This window comes from Cololabis saira, chromosome 1, assembly GCF_033807715.1.
Source record: "Cololabis saira isolate AMF1-May2022 chromosome 1, fColSai1.1, whole genome shotgun sequence".
NCBI classification, from domain to species: domain Eukaryota; kingdom Metazoa; phylum Chordata; class Actinopteri; order Beloniformes; family Belonidae; genus Cololabis; species Cololabis saira.
The window spans coordinates 41,538,334-41,563,198 of NC_084587.1; the positions used below are offsets into that span (position 1 = coordinate 41,538,334).

The 24,865-nt window shown below is 44.0% G+C and overlaps 2 protein-coding genes across 2 annotated transcripts; one reads left to right on the top strand and one right to left on the bottom strand.

The window, feature by feature from the left end:
- Positions 1 to 574: 574 nt before the first annotated feature.
- On the top strand, positions 575 to 8,253 carry ppp3r1b (protein phosphatase 3 (formerly 2B), regulatory s1ubunit B, alpha isoform, b). The gene is made up of 5 exons (XM_061732970.1): positions 575 to 713; positions 826 to 1,002; positions 3,302 to 3,361; positions 4,638 to 4,822; positions 7,782 to 8,253. The coding sequence occupies exons 1-5, from the start codon at positions 689 to 691 to the stop codon at positions 7,827 to 7,829; spliced, it is 495 nt and encodes a 164-aa protein (XP_061588954.1). The 5' UTR covers positions 575 to 688; the 3' UTR covers positions 7,830 to 8,253.
- A 2,298-nt stretch (positions 8,254 to 10,551) lies between these two features.
- etaa1a (ETAA1 activator of ATR kinase a) lies at positions 10,552 to 20,291 on the bottom strand. Its single transcript, XM_061732982.1, has 6 exons — positions 19,851 to 20,291; positions 17,089 to 17,220; positions 16,883 to 16,953; positions 16,695 to 16,807; positions 14,065 to 15,419; positions 10,552 to 11,875 (listed from the first exon to the last, which is right to left on the bottom strand). Exons 1-6 carry the CDS (start codon positions 20,038 to 20,040, stop codon positions 11,769 to 11,771), a joined length of 1,968 nt encoding a protein of 655 aa, XP_061588966.1. The 5' UTR covers positions 20,041 to 20,291; the 3' UTR covers positions 10,552 to 11,768.
- Positions 20,292 to 24,865: the final 4,574 nt, after the last annotated feature.

Sequence of the window (24,865 nt, forward strand, 5' to 3'; positions counted from 1 at the left end):
CAGGATTCTTGAAGGGGTGTTTTGAGCAGAAAAAACGTTGCCTGTGTGTCCCCTTGCTGCTTTTCTTTATTCTGATTAATAAATGAGTTCAATCATGCAATACGGCTAGTAGAATGTTTTTCACATGGTCTTTAACCCAGCAAGCACCGTTCTAAAAGAGGAGCAAATGATACATTTGTTTATTTATATTGAGACCCGTTATGTTGCCAAATTGCGTCAATTAATTTGCTTCAAAGTGAAAATTTCCCGTCTCCAAACCCTCAAAAATGTTGGCTCCCCCAGGACCCATGGTCCAATTCGAACCCTGCTCTGGAAATATGATATTAAGGTGGAAAAGTTACATAGTGCTGCTTTAAACACCTGATGGTCATTAATCATACCACTGCAGACCACATGGGGGCAGCATATCTGCAGGGGGCTGTGTGGGTGGGGGTCGTGGGGGTTGGAGTCGGCCCCTACACCCCCACGGCTCATTAAACTCATAAATCTCCTGGGATTTTTTTGGACTTAATCCATCATGTGACAGAGGAAATTCTGTCCGAGAGCGGCGCCTCAGAGCCCCCTCCCACCTGATCCAGGGTGATTAGTGGTGAATGAGTTGTCACATGAGCCAGTGTGCAGCTCAGAGGGAGGAAGCGTGAGGTCCGGCAGCGCCTGCTTCCTGTTCCTGCTGCAGCCGGGGGTCAGCATGGCCACGACGGACCCCAGAGACGGTGAGTCCGTTACATCCCCAGGTCTGCTCTGCAGAGCTGATGCTCAACGGACCCCCAGGACTGGGCGAGCTCCTGCCCACTGTCATGGCTCTGCATGTGTGCTTCATTTCAGCTGATGCTGACGGGATTAAGAGGCTGGGGAAGAGGTTTAAGAAACTTGACCTGGATAAGTCCGGTTCCCTCAGCGTGGAGGAGTTCATGTCCCTGCCGGAGCTGCAGCAGAACCCCCTCGTGCAGCGAGTCATCGACATCTTTGACACCGACGGCAACGGGGAAGTGGACCTCATCGGTAAAAGCTTCACGGTCCAGACACCGGTGCAAAACACATCCTGCAAATGTTCACTTTTACTAGCAGGTTCAGCTGAGAACACACAATAATTAATTGTATAAGTAATAAACGCGACCTGGATCCAAACTGATTAATGACTAATCCCTAATCTCCAGAAACAAACCTGCACATGGACTCCCACCTGATTATTATGTTGTTTATGCATCAAAACTCATCAATTAACCTTCCGTTTACTGTTGTTCTTTAGACACATCTTTAAACACTAAAAACCCAATGTTTTTAGTGTTTTTTTTTATGAACTTGCTTTTAGAAATTTTAGCATTTCTGACCTGGAAAACACTCCAATTCAGTTCAATTTGTATTAAACTTTATTTATATAGCATCTATTACAACACAAGTCGTCTCCAGGTGGTCTCCAGAGACCAGATCATGACCTCTGATCAATTATTACATAAACAACGGCAGGTAAAAACTCCCCTTTAGGAGGAAAAAAACTTGAATCAGGACCTGGATCATAAGGGGGAACCTCCTGCTGAAGACCAGCTGGGTAGAGCAGGAGAAGAGAGATAGGAAAGAGAGGATGAACAACAGAGAAAGGAGAGACACAGATATATTGTCAAAGGTACAAAAGAGCAGATATATTAGTATTAATGATCCATTAACTGGAAAATTTCTATGTACATATGACTGATACCTGGTTAGTTGGTGTAACGTGTGTACCTGTGTACATGACTGCAGGTAAAAGCTTGGGACATGTTTCGGATCAGAAACATAATAAATAGATGTTTTATGAAAAGGAGGAACTACCTTGTGGTTGTTCTGTCTGGAAAGAAACCAGTTCATGTAAGGTTGACAGTTATTATTGCAATTTTTTTCTATTTCATGGCCAAACTTTGCGTGATTTGGTTTTATAAATGTACTAACTTTGAAGCGCTGCTGGGATTTCTGTGGTCCTTGGAGCGCTGTAAGTTTTCAACATTCAAGACTCAGTTTACTTACCTGACATCAGGGCCGGTTCTAGAAAATGATGACCAGGGCTGCATCTCAGATCAGAGGGGGTGCACATGCCTGGCACGTTATTCAACACTAAATTATGCATTTTCCCATAATTTCAAGCGGCATAATAATATCAAAACAACAATATTTGAAGTGTATTTCAAGTTTAGTCTGGGCTACCTCACCCATCAGACAATCTAGCAACAGAAAATAAAACATAGCAACAAAAATAAATGTAACCATAAATATACAAGACTGTGATGGACTGGTGACCTGTCCAGGGTGTAACCCCTGCCTCTCACCTGAAATGAGCTGGGATAGGCTCCAGCAGACCCCCGTGACCCTGCAAGGGATAAAGCGGGTATAGATCATGGATGGATGGATGGATGGATATACAAGACTGTCTCAGAAAATAAAGGACTTTATTGTGATAAAGTCCTTTATTTTCTGTAATGCAAAAATGTCATACATTCTGGGTTCATTACAAATCCACTGAAATATTGCAGCCTTTTATTATTTTAATATTGCTGATCATGGTTTACAGCTTAAGAAAACTCAAATATCCTATCTCAAAAAATTAGAATATTCTGGGAATCTTAATCTTAAACTGTACGCCATAATCAGCAATATTAAAATAATAAAAGGCTTGCAATATTTCAGTTGATTTGTAATGAATCCAGAATGTATGACATTTTTTTTATTGCATTACAGAAAATAAAGGACTTTATCACAATATTCTAATTTTCTGAGACAGTCCTGTAAACTTGCTTGCGTCGTTGTGCTTGAACCACCTCCGAATATCCATCGTTACTTTGTGTTAACGGAGCAGCAGAGAGAGCAGCGTCTTGCTGGTGCAGGAAACTGCACGGAGTGACGGACACTGGCTGATTTATGGTTCCGCAGAGCTTACGGCGTAATATGCGCGGTGACGCGAACGTACGGTGCGCGTCGCCGCGTATCCTACGCCGTAGGCTACGCCGTGGTTTTAACGCGGTACCATAAATCAGGCTGACGCGGGCGCATTTGTCAGTTTTCTTTTCGTCTAGCATGCAAACACATAAACTGAGGGTGCAATGCATGCTTTTGCACCCTCGTAGACCCGGGCCTGCCTGACATGAACATTACATTACATTACAAGAAACTTAGTCCCTCCGACGTTTAAACAAATAGTAACAATAAGGCTTTGAAAAAAATTAACCAACATTAGTGATTTAGATATGGAAGTATTGGAGTAATCAGCGTTAAGATTAGGTTGGATGTTTTTCAGGTTTTATTTGTTGTAACCAGCGTTTGTCCTCAACAGAGTTCATTGAAGGAGTTTCTCAGTTCAGCATGAAGGGCAACAAGCAGCAGCGTCTGCACTGTGAGTTTCTACACATCCAACACAGTTATTACTGCCGTCAGTGCGTCCCCTGTCCACCAGGAGGCAGCGGTGCGTCTGTCAGAACAGGTTTATCCCACAGACCTGGGATCTTCACGCCCTCGAGGTCCGTGTCCTGCAGGTTTCAGATGTTCCCCGGGCGTGGCTGCACTGCGTTTAACTTATTAAAAACAGATGGTGGTTTTTCCATCTTGTCCGCTGCAGTCTTTAATGAAACCAGCTCCCTGTGAGAGGAATAGGGGTAGGGAGAGGGAGAGAGAGTGACAGCAGCACTTCAGAAGCCTGATGGCTTGTGGGTAGAAATGTCTCTGAGTCTGACTCTCCTGGTGTGTTGAGCTGATTTTACGACCTCGTTGTCTTTGATGGTGGTTCAGCCACCGCACCAGACGGTAATGCTCTCCATGGTGCCTCTGTAGAGGGTGATGAGCGTCCTGGTGTCCACGCCAAACCTTCTCAGAAAAGGAGGGGCTGAGAACACAGCCCTGGGGTTCCCCAGGGTTCAGAGTCCCTGTGGAGGAAGAGACGTTGCTGATCTGGACAGACTGTGGTCTGTTTGATTGTAAGTCCAGGATCCAGCTGCACAGTGATGGACAGATGTGAAGGCCTCTGAACTTGGGAGGTTTCTCTGGTCCAGGTGAATCTGCATCAATCTGAAGACCTGTTTGACCTGCAGGTTAACTTGTAGGTGTCGCTCGCAGAGACGATGTGACGTGAGCTTTGACCCACCTCCACCATGGTGGAGCCACGGTCACTTCATGTTAATAACAATCCAGACTACAACCTGGATTAGACGGCTGACATGAAACCGTCCCGTCAGCTTTTTTTACACCTTAAAGAGGACAGGATTCAGTATCGTCTTTTGTTTCAGTGAATAAATCTGGTTTGATTGTAAACCAGCATATTTCATTTAGTCGTACTAACGGTACATGATGCCGGAGCGTACTTCCTGTTCCTAGACAGTTGAACTGTGGGTGAGCTGATCCCATCCTGGTTGTGACACTGAAGTCAGTTCCAATTTAGAGCTCAGTTGCTGGTTAAACTGGAAAAGTCCTGGTTCAGGTGGTACCGGGCTGCAGCCAAGTTAGTTCATTATTTCCAGACAACTAAACACACGCGGGACACAGGGAAAACACAGCAGCTTCTAGCTTTGCTGTCGTGATGAGCACTCGCTCTTCCTCTGTGCTCATTTAATACAAGTGTTGACTTGTTCGTCGTCTCTGAGAAGCGTCTGAACAGCGTTGTTCTGGTTTCTGAGCAGTCGCCTTCAGGATCTACGACATGGACAAGGACGGCTTCATATCCAACGGGGAGCTGTTCCAGGTGCTGAAGATGATGGTGGGCACCAACCTGAAGGACGCGCAGCTGCAGCAGGTCGTCGACAAAACCATCATCAACGCAGACAGAGACGGCGACGGCAGGATTTCCTTTGAGGAGTTCTGCTCGGTGAGAATCAGTCTGTCCTCCCGCTGGGACATCATCACAGAACCGAGATGATGCACACGACCTCCAGACGGGTTTCTGTAGGGCAACCACGCGTAATCGATGTGTCAGTACTAGTACTATCACACATGTCTTTACTAGTACTATCACATATGTCTGTACTAGTACTATCACACATGTCTGTACTAGTACTATCACACATGTCTGTACTAGTACTATCACACATGTCTTTACCAGTACTATCACATATGTCAGTACTAGTACTATCACACATGTCAGTACTAGTACTATCACACATGTCTGTACTAGTACTATCACACGTCAGTACTAGTACTATCACACATGTCTGTACTAGTACTATCACACGTCAGTACTAGTACTATCACACATGTCTGTACTAGTACTATCACATGTCTGTACTAGTACTATCACACATGTCTGTACTAGTACTATCACACATGTCTGTACTAGTACTATCACACATGTCTTTACCAGTACTATCACATATGTCAGTACTAGTACTATCACACATGTCAGTACTAGTACTATCACACATGTCTGTACTAGTACTATCACATGTCTGTACTAGTACTATCACACATGTCTGTACTAGTACTATCACACGTCAGTACTAGTACTATCACACATGTCTGTACTAGTACTATCACACGTCAGTACTAGTACTATCACACATGTCTGTACTAGTACTATCACATGTCTGTACTAGTACTATCACATGTCAGTACTAGTACTATCACATGTCAGTACTAGTACTATCACACATGTCTGTACTAGTACTATCACACGTCTGTACTAGTACTATCACACATGTCTGTACTAGTACTATCACATGTCTGTACTAGTACTATCACACATGTCTGTACTAGTACTATCACACATGTCAGTACTAGTACTATCACACGTCTGTACTAGTACTATCACACATGTCTGTACTAGTACTATCACACATGTCAGTACTAGTACTATCACACGTCTGTACTAGTACTATCACACATGTCAGTACTAGTACTATCACACATGTCTGTACTAGTACTATCACACGTCTGTACTAGTACTATCACACATGTCTGTACTAGTACTATCACACACGTCTGTACTAGTACTATCACACATGTCAGTACTAGTACTATCACACATGTCTGTACTAGTACTATCACACATGTCAGTACTAGTACTATCACACGTCTGTACTAGTACTATCACACATGTCTGTACTAGTACTATCACATGTCTGTACTAGTACTATCACATGTCAGTACTAGTACTATCACACATGTCAGTACTAGTACTATCACACGTCTGTACTAGTACTATCACACGTCTGTACTAGTACTATCACACATGTCTGTACTAGTACTATCACACATGTCTGTACTAGTACTATCACATGTCTGTACTAGTACTATCACACATGTCTGTACTAGTACTATCACACGTCTGTACTAGTACTATCACACGTCTGTACTAGTACTATCACACGTCTGTACTAGTACTATCACACATGTCAGTACTAGTACTATCACACGTCTGTACTAGTACTATCACACGTCTGTACTAGTACTATCACACGTCTGTACTAGTACTATCACACATGTCAGTACTAGTACTATCACACGTCTGTACTAGTACTATCACACGTCTGTACTAGTACTATCACACATGTCAGTACTAGTACTATCACACGTCTGTACTAGTACTATCACATGTCTGTACTAGTACTATCACACATGTCAGTACTAGTACTATCACACGTCTGTACTAGTACTATCACACGTCTGTACTAGTACTATCACACATGTCAGTACTAGTACTATCACACGTCTGTACTAGTACTATCACATGTCTGTACTAGTACTATCACACGTCTGTACTAGTACTATCACACACGTCTGTACTAGTACTATCACACATGTCAGTACTAGTACTATCACACATGTCTGTACTAGTACTATCACATGTCAGTACTAGTACTATCACACATGTCTGTACTAGTACTATCACACATGTCTGTACTAGTACTATCACACATGTCAGTACTAGTACTATCACACGTCTGTACTAGTACTATCACACGTCTGTACTAGTACTATCACACACGTCTGTACTAGTACTATCACACATGTCAGTACTAGTACTATCACACGTCTGTACTAGTACTATCACATGTCTGTACTAGTACTATCACACGTCTGTACTAGTACTATCACATGTCTGTACTAGTACTATCACATGTCAGTACTAGTACTATCACACGTCTGTACTAGTACTATCACACGTCTGTACTAGTACTATCACACATGTCTGTACTAGTACTATCACACGTCTGTACTAGTACTATCACACGTCTGTACTAGTACTATCACATGTCAGTACTAGTACTATCACACATGTCTGTACTAGTACTATCACACGTCTGTACTAGTACTATCACATGTCTGTACTAGTACTATCAGAATCAGAATCAGAAACTCATATATGTAAGTACTAGTACTATCAGTCATATGTCAGTACTAGTACTATCACATCAGTACTAGTACTATCAGTCATATGTCAGTACTAGTACTATCACATCAGTACTAGTACTATCAGTCATATGTCAGTACTAGTATTATCAGTCATATGTCAGTACTAGTACTATCACATCAGTACTAGTACTATCAGTCATATGTCTGTACTAGTATTATCTGTCATATGTCAGTACTAGTATTATCAGTCATATGTTAGTACTAGTACCATCACATATGTCAGCAATAGTACTATCAGTCATATGTCAGTACTAGTATTATCAGTCATATATCTGTACTAGTATTATCAGTCATATATCTGTACTAGTATTATCAGTCATATGTCAGCACTAGTACTATCACATATATAATCATAACCAGTACTTGTACTCCATAGTTATGATGAATAAGGCCTCTCTTCCTGTGGTCTCCACCAGGTCGTCGGGGGGATGGGCGTTCATAAGAAGATGAGGGTGAACGTCTGACGGCTGGTCATGTGACCGTAGGGACAAGCCCCGCCTCCACCCCGACCAGCCCTCTGATTGGACGGGACCTCTCAGTGTTAACGTTTTAGACGACTGTACAGTTTTCTACAGAATCTGGATCAACCTGAATTCTTGAGGACAGAAACGGGAGGTGAAGTGCCAACGCGACTTCAGGGACAGGAAGTCCTGACTCCACCTCAGAGGACGAGTCTCAACGATCATTAGTATCGCAGAAGCATCATTTAAAGAAAAACAAACGCTGTCATCCAACTCTAAATTTGTCCAGTTAGATGGGGCGTTAGCCTCGGAGTCGCTGGTTTAGATGACACAATCTTCTCATTTAGTTACATGAGCGTCACAGCGGTTGTTGCATTCAGTTTTCTATTTATTGCAAATAAAAGCATGTTGCTGGAATAAAAATAAGAATGTTTTTATGTGTTGTGGGCTGTTTACTGTTGGAGTTCATCTAAACCAGAGCAGAAACAAACTGTTTGAACCATGTTTTAATTAAGATGTAGCACGTTTGTCTGATATTTGTTTACACTCACATTCAGGTAAATATAAGCAGATTTAAACAACAACTAAGCAGACATCACCAGGACAGCGGTGCATCCCTCCAATTAAATTAAATTAAATTAAATCCAATTCAATTTCATTTATGTAGTGTCTATTAGAACATACGTTTTTTTCTAGGTGCTTTCCAGAGACCCATAAGAATGATCCCCGAGCAATTATTACATAAACATAACAAACAATGGCAGGTAAAAACCTCCCCTAGTGGGAGAACAACCTTAAGCCATTAGCCGTCATCAGTCTGACAGCTACTCTTCCTGGAGTTCTATTAAAAACATACAAACACAATACAATACGTGCATTTTCATTCAAGATATCATTTACACATCCACTGTGGACTTTACATTTCTCGCATTAACAGCTCCACCACCATCATAATACAAAACATTTCAATATTCAAACTTTCATCAAAGTATTTTCAAAGCTCCTTTTGAAGAAGCTGCAGTGACATTAGCAGGTTTGTGCCAGTGTTGCAGCTCTAGACTGCGCAGATCTGCGCTCCACTTCTGTTCTTGGTTCAGGTCCATGACCAAGGGCTGCTTGCCTGGTTGGATGATTGTGCTTATCTCTCCCATAATGCAACAGGCTGTGCAATATAGCAGGTTCTCCAGTTGTAATGATGTTTCTGAAGAAACCCAACAGATTACATTTAAGTCTGTCCTCTACTCCGAGCCAGAGAGATGGCATGTAGGGCACATTTCAGGGGTTCGGGAGAAGAAAAACTTCCATTGAAGATGATAAATAGCCTTTTATCCATTTTTGTGGCGTGGCATCAAATCCGTATACAGATATTTTTTTCGAGAAATAATTGATTATCCATTAAATCAAAGGCAGCACTGATGTCCAAAAATACTACACCCACCATCAGTCTCTCATCAGTGCGGGATAACCAATCCTCTGCCATTTCTGTAAGTCCTGTACATGTGGAGTGAGATTCCTCGTATACATGTTGTGAATTAAAAATCAGTTAATTATCATTTAAATACTTTTAAATCTGTCTAAAAACAACCTATTCCCGCAATTTACTACGCATACGAAGAATGCTAATTGGCCTACTATTAACTGCAGAGAGACTGACATTTGTTTTTTTTTTAAGATTTTTTTGGGCTCTAGTGGCCCTTTATTGAGATGCAGACTGGAAAGGGGTAGAGAGAGAGAACGGGGAAGACACGCAGCAAAGGTGCACCGGCTGGATTCGAACCCGCGACCGCTGCAGGAGGACTGTAGCCTCAGTATATGAGCTGCTGCTTAACCCACTGTGCCACCGAGCGGCCTGAGAGACTGACATTTGTACTTTTTGATAGAGGAAGTATTCTGGCAGCACTGCCAAAAACAGTTCTGCTAGAAATACGCCTAATATTCCTGACTCTAGACAAATTAGTCTTATTATGAACAAAAATATCTTATCCAATGGAGTAAGAAAGATTTTCGTGACTAGAACTCTTAAAACTAGCAATATGGTCTGAAAACATTCTTCTTTTTTCTTGAAACAAGGTTTTTTTTTAACTTTCTAAGAAATTAGTTTTTGCAGTGAGATTTCCGCAACTTCTGTCAAGCTAAGATTAAACATATAACAAACTTGTAAAAGCTTGTACATTTGCAGCCATTTTAAGTAATATTCAGGCTCGTCAGTGTTGCTTACTGTGTTTCCACTCTTAATGTGAGTAGCCATGATGCAGCCTCGCCAGGAGCAGCAGCAGCAGCAGCTGCAGCCCCGTCCTGTGTTGTTGTACTCATTTTCATGAAAGGTGAAGATTTAACAGGTTTAATAAGACTCTACATTCATTCTGATCAAAACATCCTCATTTTAAGTGCTGGTACTGAAACCAAGACTACAAGTCAAGACAGTAAGGCAGGGACGTCCAACTCCTCGGAGTCCTGCATGGTTCAGACCATGCTTCTTCCCTCCTTTACTAAGTCATTAACAGACGTGTGCAGACCTGGATGAGCAACTGGGTTGATGCGAGGAGAAATCTGGAACATGCAGGACAGCAGCCCTCCCTCCAGGACCAGAACTCAGGGACCGGCGCAGGCAGATAAGTAGCTAGACTGGCTCAATCAGCAGTCACTTCAATTCAGCTTGATTTATATGACGAAATACGACAAATGTCACCTCAAAGCACTTCCACAACACTTAAAAGACCACGCCCCTAATTAATATAACTTTATTGCTTCATGAAATTTTACCTGACGAGGTACATAAACATTTACTTATTATTAGTTATTATACATCTGAACATAACCATGCAGACCAAAACAGGTTTAGTTCCAGACTGGAAATGTTTATTTCTGTGTAACATGGAGGTCAGTGGACCCTGGCGGTTGGAGGAAACGCACCACCAGTGGTTGGTGGTTGGATCCAGATGTTACCCCGGCAACCACATGCAGCGATGAAGCTCATAACCAGAGTAAAGTGACCTTCGTAGGCGGTTGTTGACTCCTGCGTCGGCTTCCTGGTGAAGAATCTCTTCATCTCGATGGACAAATGCGGTTTTTGTATCCAACTCCATAATTACACTGTTTTGTCTCTTCTCAGATGCTTCGTTGGAGAAACTCATTATCTGCATCGGACCTCTCTCCAGACCTGAACCCAGATGACCCCGCACATCACCCACTAACTCAGCAGAAATAACCCTTTTTGCTCCAGTTCAGCTTAAATGAGCTCCATCTCTGCGTCTTGTTTTAAAGTGCTTCACGTCCAAAGATAGACCTGCACCTTAAACTCCTCTCATGGTGGTTCCTGGCTGGATTCATGTTCATTATCTGAAACTGATCAGACCTCATGAAGACGCATCACGACGGCTCTCACCATCAAATCTGACTTTTATGCAGCGTTGGTGAATACAAAGGTTTTATTTATTAGGGAGGCCATTTATGTGGGAATGTTTCTGAACGATGCTCGTGGTCTGCAGAAGGTTCCAGAACAGCTCAGAACCTGCAGACCCGCGCACACCGTCACTGCTGCAGGTGGTGAAGACGCCCCTGCTCTCCACATCACCAGACTGGTTTTATTATATTATATTATTATTTATTATTAATTAAGCTCGCTGACCTCGGCTCACGAGGACAACAGAAAGAATGCAACGTCAGAAACCAGAGGGGGCGGGGCTTGTGGAGGGGCGTGGCTAGAAGGGTGGAGGAGTTAAAAAGGTGTCTTTTCCTTCGTGTTGGGAACGTGAACATCAGTTTGTGTGTTCAGATCTGGAGTCTCCCACCTCTGCTGATCCATCCAACATGATGAGTTCATGTTCTTCACAAGATGTTCCTTCAACCGTTGGGATGCGAGTCCGGACAGGAAGCTCCACCTGCAGGCCACACAGGTGTTCTCAGGCGATGTTCTGCCGGGTCCGACCCGGTTCTGCTCGCTCACGTGTGCCCGCGCAGGTTCTGGTCGGCCTGCAGCCGCTGCCGTCTCCTCTCCATCGCCTGCTGCTTCTTCAGCTGGATCTCCGCCGCCGAACATTTCCCCGCAGCTGCAGGACAGGAAATGACTTCATCAGGTAAAACGGTGATGTCACACATTACGGAGAAGATGATTACGCCTCTCTTTAAACCCCGGAACACCAGACGAATTCCAACTATCTCTGTGAACAGCCTGCACTCAAATACTACGAGATCATACGGCGATACTACAAGATAATACGATTATACCACAAGTATTTTCACCAGGCCTCTCAAGTCAACACATACTTACAAATACTGCCTTTCGGCTTCCTGTTTTGAGCTCCAGCTGTGTCATGTGACCTGTTGACAGACCCAACTCCCTCTCGTTAGGAATATGCTCACTATATCGGGGTTTCAAACAGCTGCTAGAAGTAACCGGGGAACCTCGGTAAACCTCCACCAGGTGAACAAGTTCAAGTTTATCAAGTCAAATAGAAAGAAGTCGACCCGCAGAAGAAAACTGGAGTTACTGTTTCAGACATGAGAGAAATTCTCCAGAGAAATTCAGAAACCACAGATCTGCCCCGGGAGCTGGAAGGGGCTTCAAGGCTGCGTTGGTTCTGCGTTGAGGTTCCCGCTCAGTCTCAGTTCTGGTTCCAACACCAGCTTCACTCATTTGAACAGTCAGTCGACGGTGACACCAGAGGGCCGGGTGATGGATAGATTGAATATAACGTAATTAGTAGGGATGCCACGATACCGATACTGGTATCGGGGCCGATACTGCCCTCATATACTCGTACTTGCAAAAATTCTCCGATACCAGGCACCGATACTTCATTGTTGTTGTAGTTACTGGTTAGTGACTCTAGGGGGAGATGTTGAGCCGCCCCGCACCTCCCCTGGTCAGTCTGCAGCCTGGCTGAGCAGCCGCCAAGCTGCCGCTGCTCAGCCAGCTGTTCCGTGTTTCAGTTTGTTCTATCTTCCTTAATTATACAAACTGGACGGTTGAGTATTACCCTTACTCACAGGGAACTTTATTAAACACTCCACGTAACTCACAGTACAACATAAACAATCCCACTGTTACATTCCGGTTAGCCGCGTTAGCCGCGCCGACAGCCCGCAGTCTGTCTTGCTTCTGTCGTCGTCCCTTATTTTGAAATATGTCCACCCTGCTGACGTCCCGCTTACATTAATTGTCACTATTTTGCCTGAAACGGCACTGCCAGTCTCACTCACGGGCACCACTCTCCTCCCACCACCACGCTAAGCTTAGCACAGGCGGCTAACCGGAATGTAGCAATGGGATTGTTTATGTTCTTCTTCTGTTTTATTGGCGGATCGCAACCAACTTAAAGGTGCATACCGCCACCTACTGTACAACAGTGTGTAACATCATTTCATTTAGTCTGTTTTTTAAATTATATTTGATTGTTTATGTTGTTTCACACGGACGGCTTCAGGTGAAGCACCGCACATGCGCAGTTGATGTACCTGCCATGAGACTAAAGCGCGGAGGAAATACCGGCCGGCTGAGTTTTGTTTAAAATTGAATTTCTGTTGCAAATAAATCCTGTCTTCCAATTCATGCATTTTTCATTGCATTTTTAGCCTAGTTATTTTTGTGGTAGAAGTATCGGATCGGTACTCGGTATCGGCGAGTACACAAATTAAAATACTCATACTTGGTGTGAAAAAAATGGTATCTGGGCATCCTTAGTAATTAGCATTGCAGCTCAGCATGAGCCACACCACGCTTCAACAGTATTTATGGGGGCGGAGCCAGCTCCAACCAATATATGGTGTTCCTGATGACATCACAGGGGGGTTGTAATGTGTACGCCTATGATGCGATGAAAGACCTTCACTTCACTGGATAAGATGGTCGTGCCTCCATCAGAGGACGAGGACGGTGGGAGCCAATCAGATGTGTTGACTGACCAGACGCTGCATGAAAACGTTTTAACCACCATTTCTAAACTCGGCGGTCAAACCTAAAGACCGGAGGGAGGGGACGATAATGAGAAGGTTGGTCGTAACCCGCCAGAATATCCAACGAGCATTTACAGCGCTGGAGAAAAAGTGTTCTACAGAGACACTGAAGTTGTGATTGATCGTGTTGCTGACTCATGAACATTACGTTTATGTGATCATGTGACTTGGATATCGTCGCCTCTCATGGATCTGTCTTAATCAATAACTGATGCAGTATCTAATCTATCTAGGACTCATATCAGACCGGTTTGTCCCCAGAGCTTCGTGTTTGTGCATTTACCGTCGTTGGTTTCCATGGGGATCGGGTAGCTGGGCTTCTTGAAGCTGAAGTTTTTGGTGACAGTGCGTTGCTGTGGCGACGATGCGACCGCAGGCTGGCTGTCGTTTATCTGAGTCCTTAACGCGCCTCCTGAACCGGGTTTTTGGGTGAATCTGAACCGTTGCTGCGTCGACTTCACTTCAGCGGCTCCGTGTCCCGGACCTGGAGGCGGCGGGGCCAACGTTCTGTGGGCTGGCTGCAGAGCTGCTCTCCGATTGGTTGAAGGGGGAGCCTGTTCGGTGGAGATGCCATCCCAGTCCTGGATCTGGTTCTCCAGGTCGTCGCACATTTCACACAGCAGGTCGTCGTCCGCCGGGTCGTCCCAGACCGGATCCAAGGAGAAGAGGGAGTCCAGGTCGTCCTGCAGGAAGTCAGCGGAGTCACAGTGAGAGGAAACCAGGCCCGGGTTCCTTGGGAAGCTGTGCCCTGGTTTCGTAGCAGTCTGGGAGATTCTCACAGAAGTCCTGTGATCCGACTGAGATCTCAGTGGTTCTGGTTTAGCAGTTTGAGGTCCGGACCCGGCTGCACCGATGCGCTGCTGACCGTCCGGATGTCTGGAAACCTCCTGTCTCTGCTTCCTGGAGTCCGTGTGGATGCTCCTGTCGCAGAAGGTTGAGTTCAGTCTGAAAGTGGCTCTCGGGTTGACGTTTTCCTTCTGGACTCCAGATCCAGCCGCCGGAGCAACCGAAGAGACCGGAGCACGAGCGCTGACTGGGGAGATCCAAGCACGTGCGCTGACCGAAGAGACTGGAGCACGAGTGCTGACCGGAGCCCACGTTTCCCTCCGGCTCAGACTGGCTGCCTTCTGGGTGGAGCAGAGCTTTGGGACGATGTATCTCTGAGGATTCTGCGTCATCTCCATCACCAATGAGTCGTTCAACAGATCGTCGTTTTCCCAGTCGTTTTCCCAGTCGTCCTCGAACGCGTCGTCGTGACCTGAAGCAGGTCCACGCGAGGACGTGGGCGGTTTCCCACAGGCCTTGGTGGAGCGTCCCGATGCAGCCGGGATCACCTGACTCAGGTTTCCACTCATGTGCTGAGTCGGGCCGTCAAACAGGAAGTCCAGGTCGTCCTCCACCTGCTGATCCGGATCCAACGGAGCAGCCGTCCCGGCCGCCGTGCTCGCAGCCGGCGGACAGCTTCCAGCGAGAGGAGAAGAAAAGTCGCTCTGAAAGTTGTTCTCCAGGTCCAGGACATCTTCCTGAAGGAGCTCTGGGCTCTGCTGGAGATCCACCTGCAGCTCGTCCTCGCCCTGTTGGAACAGGTTCAAGTCGAACCGTTTGGCGAGTCGCAGCAGGTCGTCCACTCCGCTCGGCCTGAGACACAACCAAGACATCAGCTCAGATTTAATGATTCTTTGATCACAAAAGTTAACGGTGGAAACATTTTCAGTCCAAACTAAAATTCTTTAGATACAGAAACACCTCGACAGAGCTCAAGTTTAGTTTTGTCAGCTTCATTTCAATAGTATTATTCATCCATTTTTACATTTCAGATGTAAAACGCACTGTAAACATGAGTTGAGTTCTGCAACGCTGCCATTCAGGACGTCTGCGGTCCCTGAACTCTGCTTCTGGGTTACAGGGAGGACTACCGGCCTCATACTTTAAACCGTGTCGACCCGCCAGACCAGTTTTCCTGACTTGTCAGCCAATCAGAGGCGTTCCAACTCAGATCTCAAGTGTGCATCCACCTTTTGTAAATATTGAATCCTTTCTCTGTGAATATCTTCTGCAAATCTTGGATATCACAATTTTAAAAGTTGGAGGTCAGCCAGGCTTTAATATCAGAGGTGTACGGGCAGCATCATTAGCATAGCGGTGCCCTAAAGAACAGAGTCCAGAGGAAGAAAATAATAGTGAAAAAAGCAGGGACCCTAGGATTTAGCCCTGAAGAACCCCATATAACAGGGGAGCAGAGGATTTGGAAGGTCTTACATCTTCCAAATCACACGTTCCCCAAAACCAAAATCCACATCAACCAAAACAGCAAAAGAAAAGAGAACCAGAGGGACAACTAAAACGAGTGAGGAATGTGAAATAGAAGACAAAAAATACATTTTACCAAGTTGGTGCGATCAGTTCTGCTGTTGCTTTTCTACTGTTTGATTTCAAACTTTAAAGTAAATCACAATGATTCAAGATTATTATTCGACCATATTCCTTCCAGTTTTCAATAATGCCATGGACAGATCTTCTAGTAGTTTCTCCAATATCCTAAGATTTTTTCTTTGCCTGATGCCAATTCGACCACTTCTGACGCAGAGGAGCATCATTTCCACGACAACAGGATGATTCTGAAGGCAGACGTGGTACCAGGTCTCTGGTACCACCTGTAAATACTTCTGAAACAAGACGCGTTCACGACCAACACGGACGTGGAGGACTTGCCGGTACAGGATATCCCAGGTTTTAGTGTTAACTGTTAACAGACCAGTGTTTGGTTGTGGTTTTCTGTGTCCAGCCGCACGCTCGTCTTTCTACGATGTTTAACTAGAACCCATTTGTTTTACTGTCAACTGTCTCTGAAGAGGTGAAAGTTCCTGGTACTTCTAGGAGCAACGTGGCTCCTGTGGTCTGAACAGAACCCACCTCGGGGACTTCTTCTTGGCTCTGGGAGCTTGGACGTCTGGAGTGCAGGGGATGGTGGCGCTGTCCCCGATCCACTGCTGTAAGGTCGGCTCAGCGACCAGCGGCCTGCCGTGCTGCAGAGACGTCAGCGTAAATCCACCGGCGTGGTCTGAGGGAGAAGTCATGTGAGCTGTGAGCGTGTTACCGACCTTTGGAGCGATCCTGCTGACGATCTCCGAGATGTTGACGACTCCAGTAGTGTGTTTCTTCCCTCTTTTACCTGAAAACATCAACACACTCAGAGCTGAAAGACCTGGTCCGACCTTCACAGAGACCAGCGACTCTAAGCTTAATGTTTTACACCCATGACCTAACATCGGCACCCCTCTTTGACTGATGTGCAGCTGGAGTTTACCGAGTCTGCGCGGCGACGGTGAGGTGGCGTCCCAGATGATGTCCTGCTGGAGGTCGCTGTCGTTGTGTGGAGACTCCTCACTGAAAACAGCTGCTGATTTGGGTCTGGGAACTCTGGTGGGAGTCTTAAACTCTGGACAGGAAAGACAAAACAACGATCCATAAACAGATTATCAAACTTTACATACTTCCTGAGATGCTGCACTAGGGCTGGGCGATTTTGGACAAAAATAAAATCCCGATTTTTTTCTCTGAAAACCCGATTTTCGATTTTGATTTTTTTGGTAAAACTACAAAAGACAATGGAATAAATTGTTTCCAATATTTTATCTTTATTTTTAAAGAAAAATAGCAAACAAATTTCCCTATTGGGAATGAAGTGCAATTGAAAGATACTGTAAATCCTCCTTGAGTTTAGTAAAGTGACAACATTTACAATTTTCTTGACCAAACAAAGATGACGGGCTCTGTCTGTAATGCAGCCAGCTGCAAAAAAGGAAAATCGATTTTCCGATTTTCCTTTTTTTAACATCGATTGTGATTAATAAATCCGATTTCGATTTAAAATCGATTAATCGCACAGCCCTATGCTGCACTTAGAATCACCAACATAACAGAAACGTTTCTGTCTTTATTCAGATTATACAGATGTAACAGACTTCCACCACCAGGGGGCCCCAAACTACCAAAACATTCAGCACTTGTGGAGAAACAAAACAGCTCACATTAGGAACTAAATAAATAAGTATTTACTGAAATTATCACCCAGATGTGCCCATGTTGTCATATGAAAGTTTTCTTAAAAAAACAAAAATGTAAGATTATTAAACTGGAATATGAGTTTATTTATTGATTTATTAATTTTTTATTCAATCAGACTTCTGTGAATTCAATTTACTTCAATTTGACGAAGAACTATTCATCAGTAACTGGTAGGCTGTGGAGATGACAGTTTAAGAGTTGAGTTTAGAGTTTATTTACAAATAATTAAAAAAACACAAATACAGATAATAATCAATCAATTGGTTTGTAAAATGGGACTCCTTTTTACAAACCAATTTTAAAAGACTCCTTAACTTTTAAAGGGGAAAGAAAAGGAAACTGAAATGTACAAGTTTCAATGTAACCTGCAAAGGTCCAAAAATTTGGAATGAGATTGATAGTGCTATAAAAGAGTCTGGATCTCTCTCAATTTTTAAAAAGAGACTAAAACTAAAAATGTTATTAAATTATGTCTATTATTAAATTGTTTATGTACCAATACCTGATGTATTGTGTTTATAATAATATCTCTGTATCTAGGAAATCTGAGGAGGTCTCAAGGTTTTATTGTGTTTTTTTTTAGGTTATAAGGTTATTATATGTATTATATGTGTAATTTATAGTTGTTTTGCTGTGTGACTGGGCCCCTTTTCATAAGCTACAGTAGCTTCTGGGGAGTCCCATTTTACAAACCAATTGATTGATTATTATCTGTATTTGTGTTTTTTAATTATTTGTAAATAAACTCTAAACAGTGGACTTCAGGAACCCCCAGCTCAGGAAGTTTAACCTCCACAGCAGCTGCTGATCACCTTCTACCAAAGATCCTCTATACACGTTATAGAACGTCTCTGCTTCTACTCTGCCTTCATCCAGTCTGTTCTCTGCACTTCCATCACTGTCTGGTTCGGATCAGCCACCAAACTAGACAGGCACAGACTGCAGCGGACAATCAGGTCTGCAGAGAGGATAACTGGGACTAACCTCCCATCTATCCAGGACCTGTACCGGTCCAGGACCAGGAAACGGGCAGGTAGCATCTCTGCAGACCCCTCACACTCAGAACACAGTCTGTTTGAACTCCTCCCCTCTGGACGGAGCTACAGAGCTCTGTAGCTAAAACCTCCAGACTCAGAGACAGTTTCTTCCCCCAAGCTGTTGTTCTGATGAATCTCATCACTCATAGAGTCTCAGAGTATCAATCACTGTGCAACAATAATAATAATAATAATAATAATAATAATAACCACAATCATATGCTGTAACAATGCACCTTTCAATAACCATGTCTACCTCATACTGCTGCACCTTTCACCTATTTTTAAAAGTGTATATATGTTAATAGGAGCCATTTGTCTATTTACTAGTCAAATTCCCTGTCTGGCATGTTCAAAATCGGCCAATAAACCTGATTCTGATTCTGCGTTGTGGACCAGGAGGAGTTACAGAACCAAGGGAGTTATGGGAAGTTGAAGTCTTCCCATCATATGACCCAAAAACAGCTAAAAACGGCCAAGGATTATTTTTTATTTTACGCCGAATTTAGTGGAGACTATATATTTGGGCTCATAACAGGTGGATTATCCGTTAAATTGGTTAGAAACCCTAAAATGTAGGGAATCTCAATGTGGTTTGGCGTACAGCTGCAGAACAGCTGTCAGCAACCAAACAGAACCTGGTCCTGAAGTTTAGATGTTAATATTTATACAGTAAAATAGTTTGAAATTTACTGTTCCTGTAGTGATTCTAGTTGTGAAGAGAGGTATATGAGGCATGGGGTGAAATTATGGGAGAATTCATTTTTACAGTCTCTGCAACACAGAAGCTGAAGTAAAAAAAAGAAGTGTTTCATCCTTTTCTTTTACAGTAAGAGTGTGTAAATATTACGGTGGAAGTGTGGGTGTAATCAAGGTAATGAAGGAAATATATGAAAAAAAACATCGTTTCGAGCATCGAGCGAACATCGAGCGTTTGGACCGCAGAGTTCCCGCTGTTCCTGACCTGGAGGGAGGTTCTGTGGAGATGGAGCCGGGACCGGGACCGGGGCCGGAGCCGGGGAGGCGGCAGCCTGGACCGGGACCTGGCTCAGTCTGAATCTCCGGCTCAGGCGGTTCTGTCGCGGCGGTTCGACACTCCGAGGACCCGGGACCGGAGCCGGGACCGGGTCGCTCTGTCCCCGACGTCCTCTCATGGCAGCCGGTACCGGTGCAAGAACAGTCGATGTTCTGAACGAACCGTTCTCTTATGTTTACAGTTTATTTGTCAGCCATCCCAATGTTAAACGTCCCGCCATCTTTCCTTTTTCCCATAAGTCCTTTCGGTGATGCGTTCAAGAGCGAAAAGGCTGTGCGGAAAAGACTGTATTCAGGAAATGTTTGGTTTTTAACTTTGTTTTTTACTTCTGATCGATCCATCAGTTTTCAGCTTTCAGTAATTCAAGTTAAAACATAGTTCATGTTTAATGTTAAAACTTGATTTGGTTTATTAAATGTTAGGGGCTTAAAAGACTCAGTGAAAAGAAAAGCTTTGCTGTTATTTTTTAAGGGGCAAAAGTTTAACTGTTTTATTTTCACAAGAAACTCAAATCTAAAGCTTGCTTTTTCTACATAAAAAAGAATTTCAGCCTGTGGGCCTTGTCTCTAGTTTTACCGCTTCTAACCTCTTTTCTGTGCTTCATTATAGGGGAGGGGAGGCTATGATAATGAGGCTCTGCGCTGATTGGCTGCCTGAATGACATGTAGCAGGGGAGGAGACAAAGCCTCTCCGGCCAGAAGAGCCGGCTGCGTACACAAAGCGTGTCCCATGCGAGAAGATTCGGCGACAAAATAAATTCCATTGCTTTATTTTTTTTTGTATTGGATTGTCCTAACTGGCAATGTTTAACGGTTTAACGGTTTCAGTCTGGACAGAGAGCGTCCGATGTCACGCAGCTTGACGCGATAGTCGGACGCTCGCATGCAGTTACACGGTGTAAACGGATCTTAAAGCCTGATTTACGGTTCTGCGTTAAATCGACGCGTACCCTACGCCGTAGGCTCTGCGTTGGTGAAACTCGGAACCATGAATAAGCTTTTAGTTACCTCGTCTTCACACTAATTCACACAGGAAGATTTAATTGAATTCTAAACAGGTACACTGTAGGAGTGCGGTTGATGTAGGCAGAGAAACGACGGAGATTAATTCCTCTTTGGAGAGCACTCCATTTAATTCAATTAACACAGTGAATAACCAAAAACCACAATCAGAAAACTGTCGCGCAGGTAAAGACGTCAGCCCCTCTGAGGTGTGTCTGTACTCTTAAAGTAGCACGTATAATTAAAGGAAAGAATATCCCTAGTAAAAGGAAACAACAAGGCATTGTAACATGGGCGAGGTCGCCGTGAATTATAACTCTGAGAATTAACAATTGTCCTGTGTGTGTATATCCACCACAACACCATAGTTCTTTACTCCAATTCCTCAAGACAAATGAATCATGTTAACTGTAAAGAAATCACAACACTGAATGTTCACAAATGGCAACTTTATTGTTAAAAAAATAAAAGAACATAAGTTGTATATAAATAACATGTATGCACTATTGCTGGCTCAAGGAAGGACCGTGCGTCTTCTGAAGGTGTCGTTGAACAGCTTCAGGTGCATTGCTTGGAAGATCTGAAACCATAAACAGAAAAAAATGTATTACTAATAGAGCTCCGGTATTACCTAATGATTGAGTGGCTCCGTTAGGGAACACTGGAGCCGCCGGGGCTACGGTGAGCAGCTCTGGTAGCTCCGTGAGCAGCTCCGGTGCTCCGGAGCTAAGCTAAATACTTAGCCCATGCAAAGATCATACTTGTAGACAAATATAAATAACATAAAAAAAATAACGTCACTTACCGCTGACTCGTGTGCAGTTGCCGGGTCCGTACTGTTGCTACTGATCCTTTTATGAGGGTAAGTGTCGATGCAAAAACTGTCCCTCGCTGTCACCGCTGCTGAACAATGGCGGAGCTCCAGCCGGCGGAGTAAGTTGTGGGCGTGGTTTCAGCAGTGGAGGCCGACCTATGGATTCTGTTCCTGTCGTTACGTAAGGACAGGAGCAGATTCTGAACGGCTCGTAGAAGTCACATGACACTGGAAGATTCAGCCGGGCGGGGTGTACAGACCCTGCAGAATTTGGTTGCTTTTCATCTTCTCTGTGTTGGCAGGGTGAGGGGAAACCACTTTATATATTTTAAAACAAGAAAAAAACATGTTTTTCATAATAGGTCCCCTTTAACATCTTTCCTGGAGATGTCCTAAGGCTGGGACACACCAACCCGGTTATCGGCCCTCGGACACTGTCTCTATTCGGGCAGTCGGTCGAGGTCGTGACTCGAGTCGGGTTGGTGTGTCCTTACACAGAAGGTTGACAGCAGTAGTAAAAATTGAAGATGTTCTTTTTCTATTGATTAATGTATATGGGTACAACGCAACCTGATCTCACAAAAATCTGTGAAATGCCCACGACCTCTCACCACTATTTTCCGTGGTATATACACGGAAAATGGTATAATTCCGTGTGAGCACCACGGATATTGTACCATGCAAAGTCAATGGGATCCGTTGTCGTGATATATACACGGATTATGACATTATTATTATTTACATATTATTCTTTGTTATAGTGGTTAAATTATGAGTTTTTGTCGCGCAAGGTACTGTTTGTTACTGTCAGTTTGTAAAAGCATGTTTTTAACGCTGTTTTAGCAGTGTTTTATTGAGGTTTTAATGGGAGCACCACGGATATAGTACTATGCGAAGTCAATGGGATCCGTCACCCGATTTGACTGCTGTCATACCATTGAATGAAGGACAAAACGATAACAATCATCCCATAGATATGGGCCGGTAGGGCCCTATTCTACCTACTAGTAGGCGCAGGAGGCTGTTATCGCCCCTTTCTATGGCTAACCCCATGTTATTAATGCTCAGTAGGCACAGAAGTTTTGTTATGAAGCTCACACCTCACCTCCCTTTTTTAAGTATTTAGCTAGAATTTTAAAACCTGAACAATAGAATTCAACGTAAAATGCCGGATCTTGTCCATTAAAAACAATACTTTTTGGAACATAGTGTAACGACCACAGATAAGATAAGGCCTTGCCCGCCTGGGCAACACATCAGCATTTGGCCGACTTGTTAGGGCAGTTGACTGTGGTCTGGGAGACTGTGGTTCGAGACACGCTCTGGGCACGACTTGTTCGCCACAGTATTTTCCTCATTGTGTTATGGTTTTATTTTAATATCTTTAACATTTCTAAACACAAAAACACGAAAGTGTCCTTGATAATTCAATAATACAATAGGTTCATGTTAAGGACATCCGTTTTAATTAGTTCTCCTTCGATTATGACATGTTATTAATGCTCAGTAGGCACAGGAGGTTTGTTATGTATTGTTATAGGTTTGCCTATGAGGCCTATTTCGTGTCTATTTTTGCACAGTTCACTAACGCTTTGAGCTAGGAGGCTGAAATTCTAGACTCTGTATCAGGAGGTGACTCTCATCCACTGTGCCGAGTTCCAGACACGTTTACATGCAGCAATTCAATCGGGTTGCAGATCGGATTAGACATCGTTCAGACTTTTAAACTGCATGTAAACACCTCAACCCGATCTAGTTGGGACCTATGTGGGACTGACTAACCTGATTCATTAATCGTGTTGGAGCACCTAGATAACCCAGTCGCAATCGGGTTGTTAACGCCATGTATACGGGGACATAGATATTGCAGTCTGCGCATGCTCAAGAATTTCCCCCGGGTGGGGTTTTCCCTCGGGGGAGGAGATTCACACGGAAGTGAAAGGAGACGGCGCGTGCTCAGTAGTAGCACCCTGGGGTGTCGTCTGACTGCTTCAGGGGTGTCGTCAAAAAATTACCTTATTCTGACATTTCATATATAAATACCGTATTTTCGCGACCATTCGGCACGCCGTGTGGAAAGGCATACCCTCAGTTTTGTGTAATTTCTGTATTTAAAACACACACACGGGACGGCACACCGACCGAAAAGGAGCCGTCTACACACACACACGCGCGCTGCAAAACACACACACAAGCACACAAGTGTGCGTATTTAAAAATAGAGCGGGAGCAAAACTTTGTTTGATTGTAGGCTACTTTATTTCAGTTTTTACATTAATCAAACCCTTCAAAGTCCTCATCCTCTGTTTCTGCATTAAAGAGCTCCGCTAAATCAGCTGTGCCAGTCCGAAATTCCTCGCTGTCAGAGTCACTTTCCGTGCCGTGCGGCGCCTCGGAAATGCACGCTTTTGCAAAAGCTCGCAAAATAATCCCAGCAGACACGTTAGCCCACGCATCAACAATCCATCTGCAAACTGTGGCATAACTTGCCCGGCGCTGCTTTCCACTCTTGGTGAAACTGTTCCCCCTCAGTCATCCATCGCTCCCACACCGCTTGCGGCCTTAAGGCTGATTTATGGTTCCGCGTTAACCAACGCAGAGATTACGCCGTAGGTTACTCTGCGTCGATTTAACGCAGAGCCATAAATCCGGCTTCACTTTGACGGCCGGTTCACACCAGCCGTTCAAAGTGAAGCTGGCTGGAAAAGTCTCTTTAGGCAGTCTTTCTTTTAAAATAGTTTCTATCCATCAGCGTGGCAACCAAGCACAACAGTGAACGATGACTTCTACTCTGGTGCATTTATCGTGTTCAAGTTATTGATACAAAATAAACGGGACTTATGCATTTACAGTCAGAGCGATGCAGTGCGGTTTTTAATTATATTTTACTCTGGGGTGTTGTGAGATTTTATTCACTTTTGAAAGGTGTCATGACTGAAAAAAGGTTGAGAAAAGGCTGTTTTAGACAGATTATTAATAGGAAAGCAGTGAGAATCCACTTTTCCTTTCCTTGTTGTTAAGCGGAGGTCAACCGGAAGTGGCTCTTTGTTGAAATGGTTACCTTGGGTACAGCGCCACCTAGCGTCACGGAGTCAGCCATGCTCTGGTTACAGTGGCTTATTCAATCT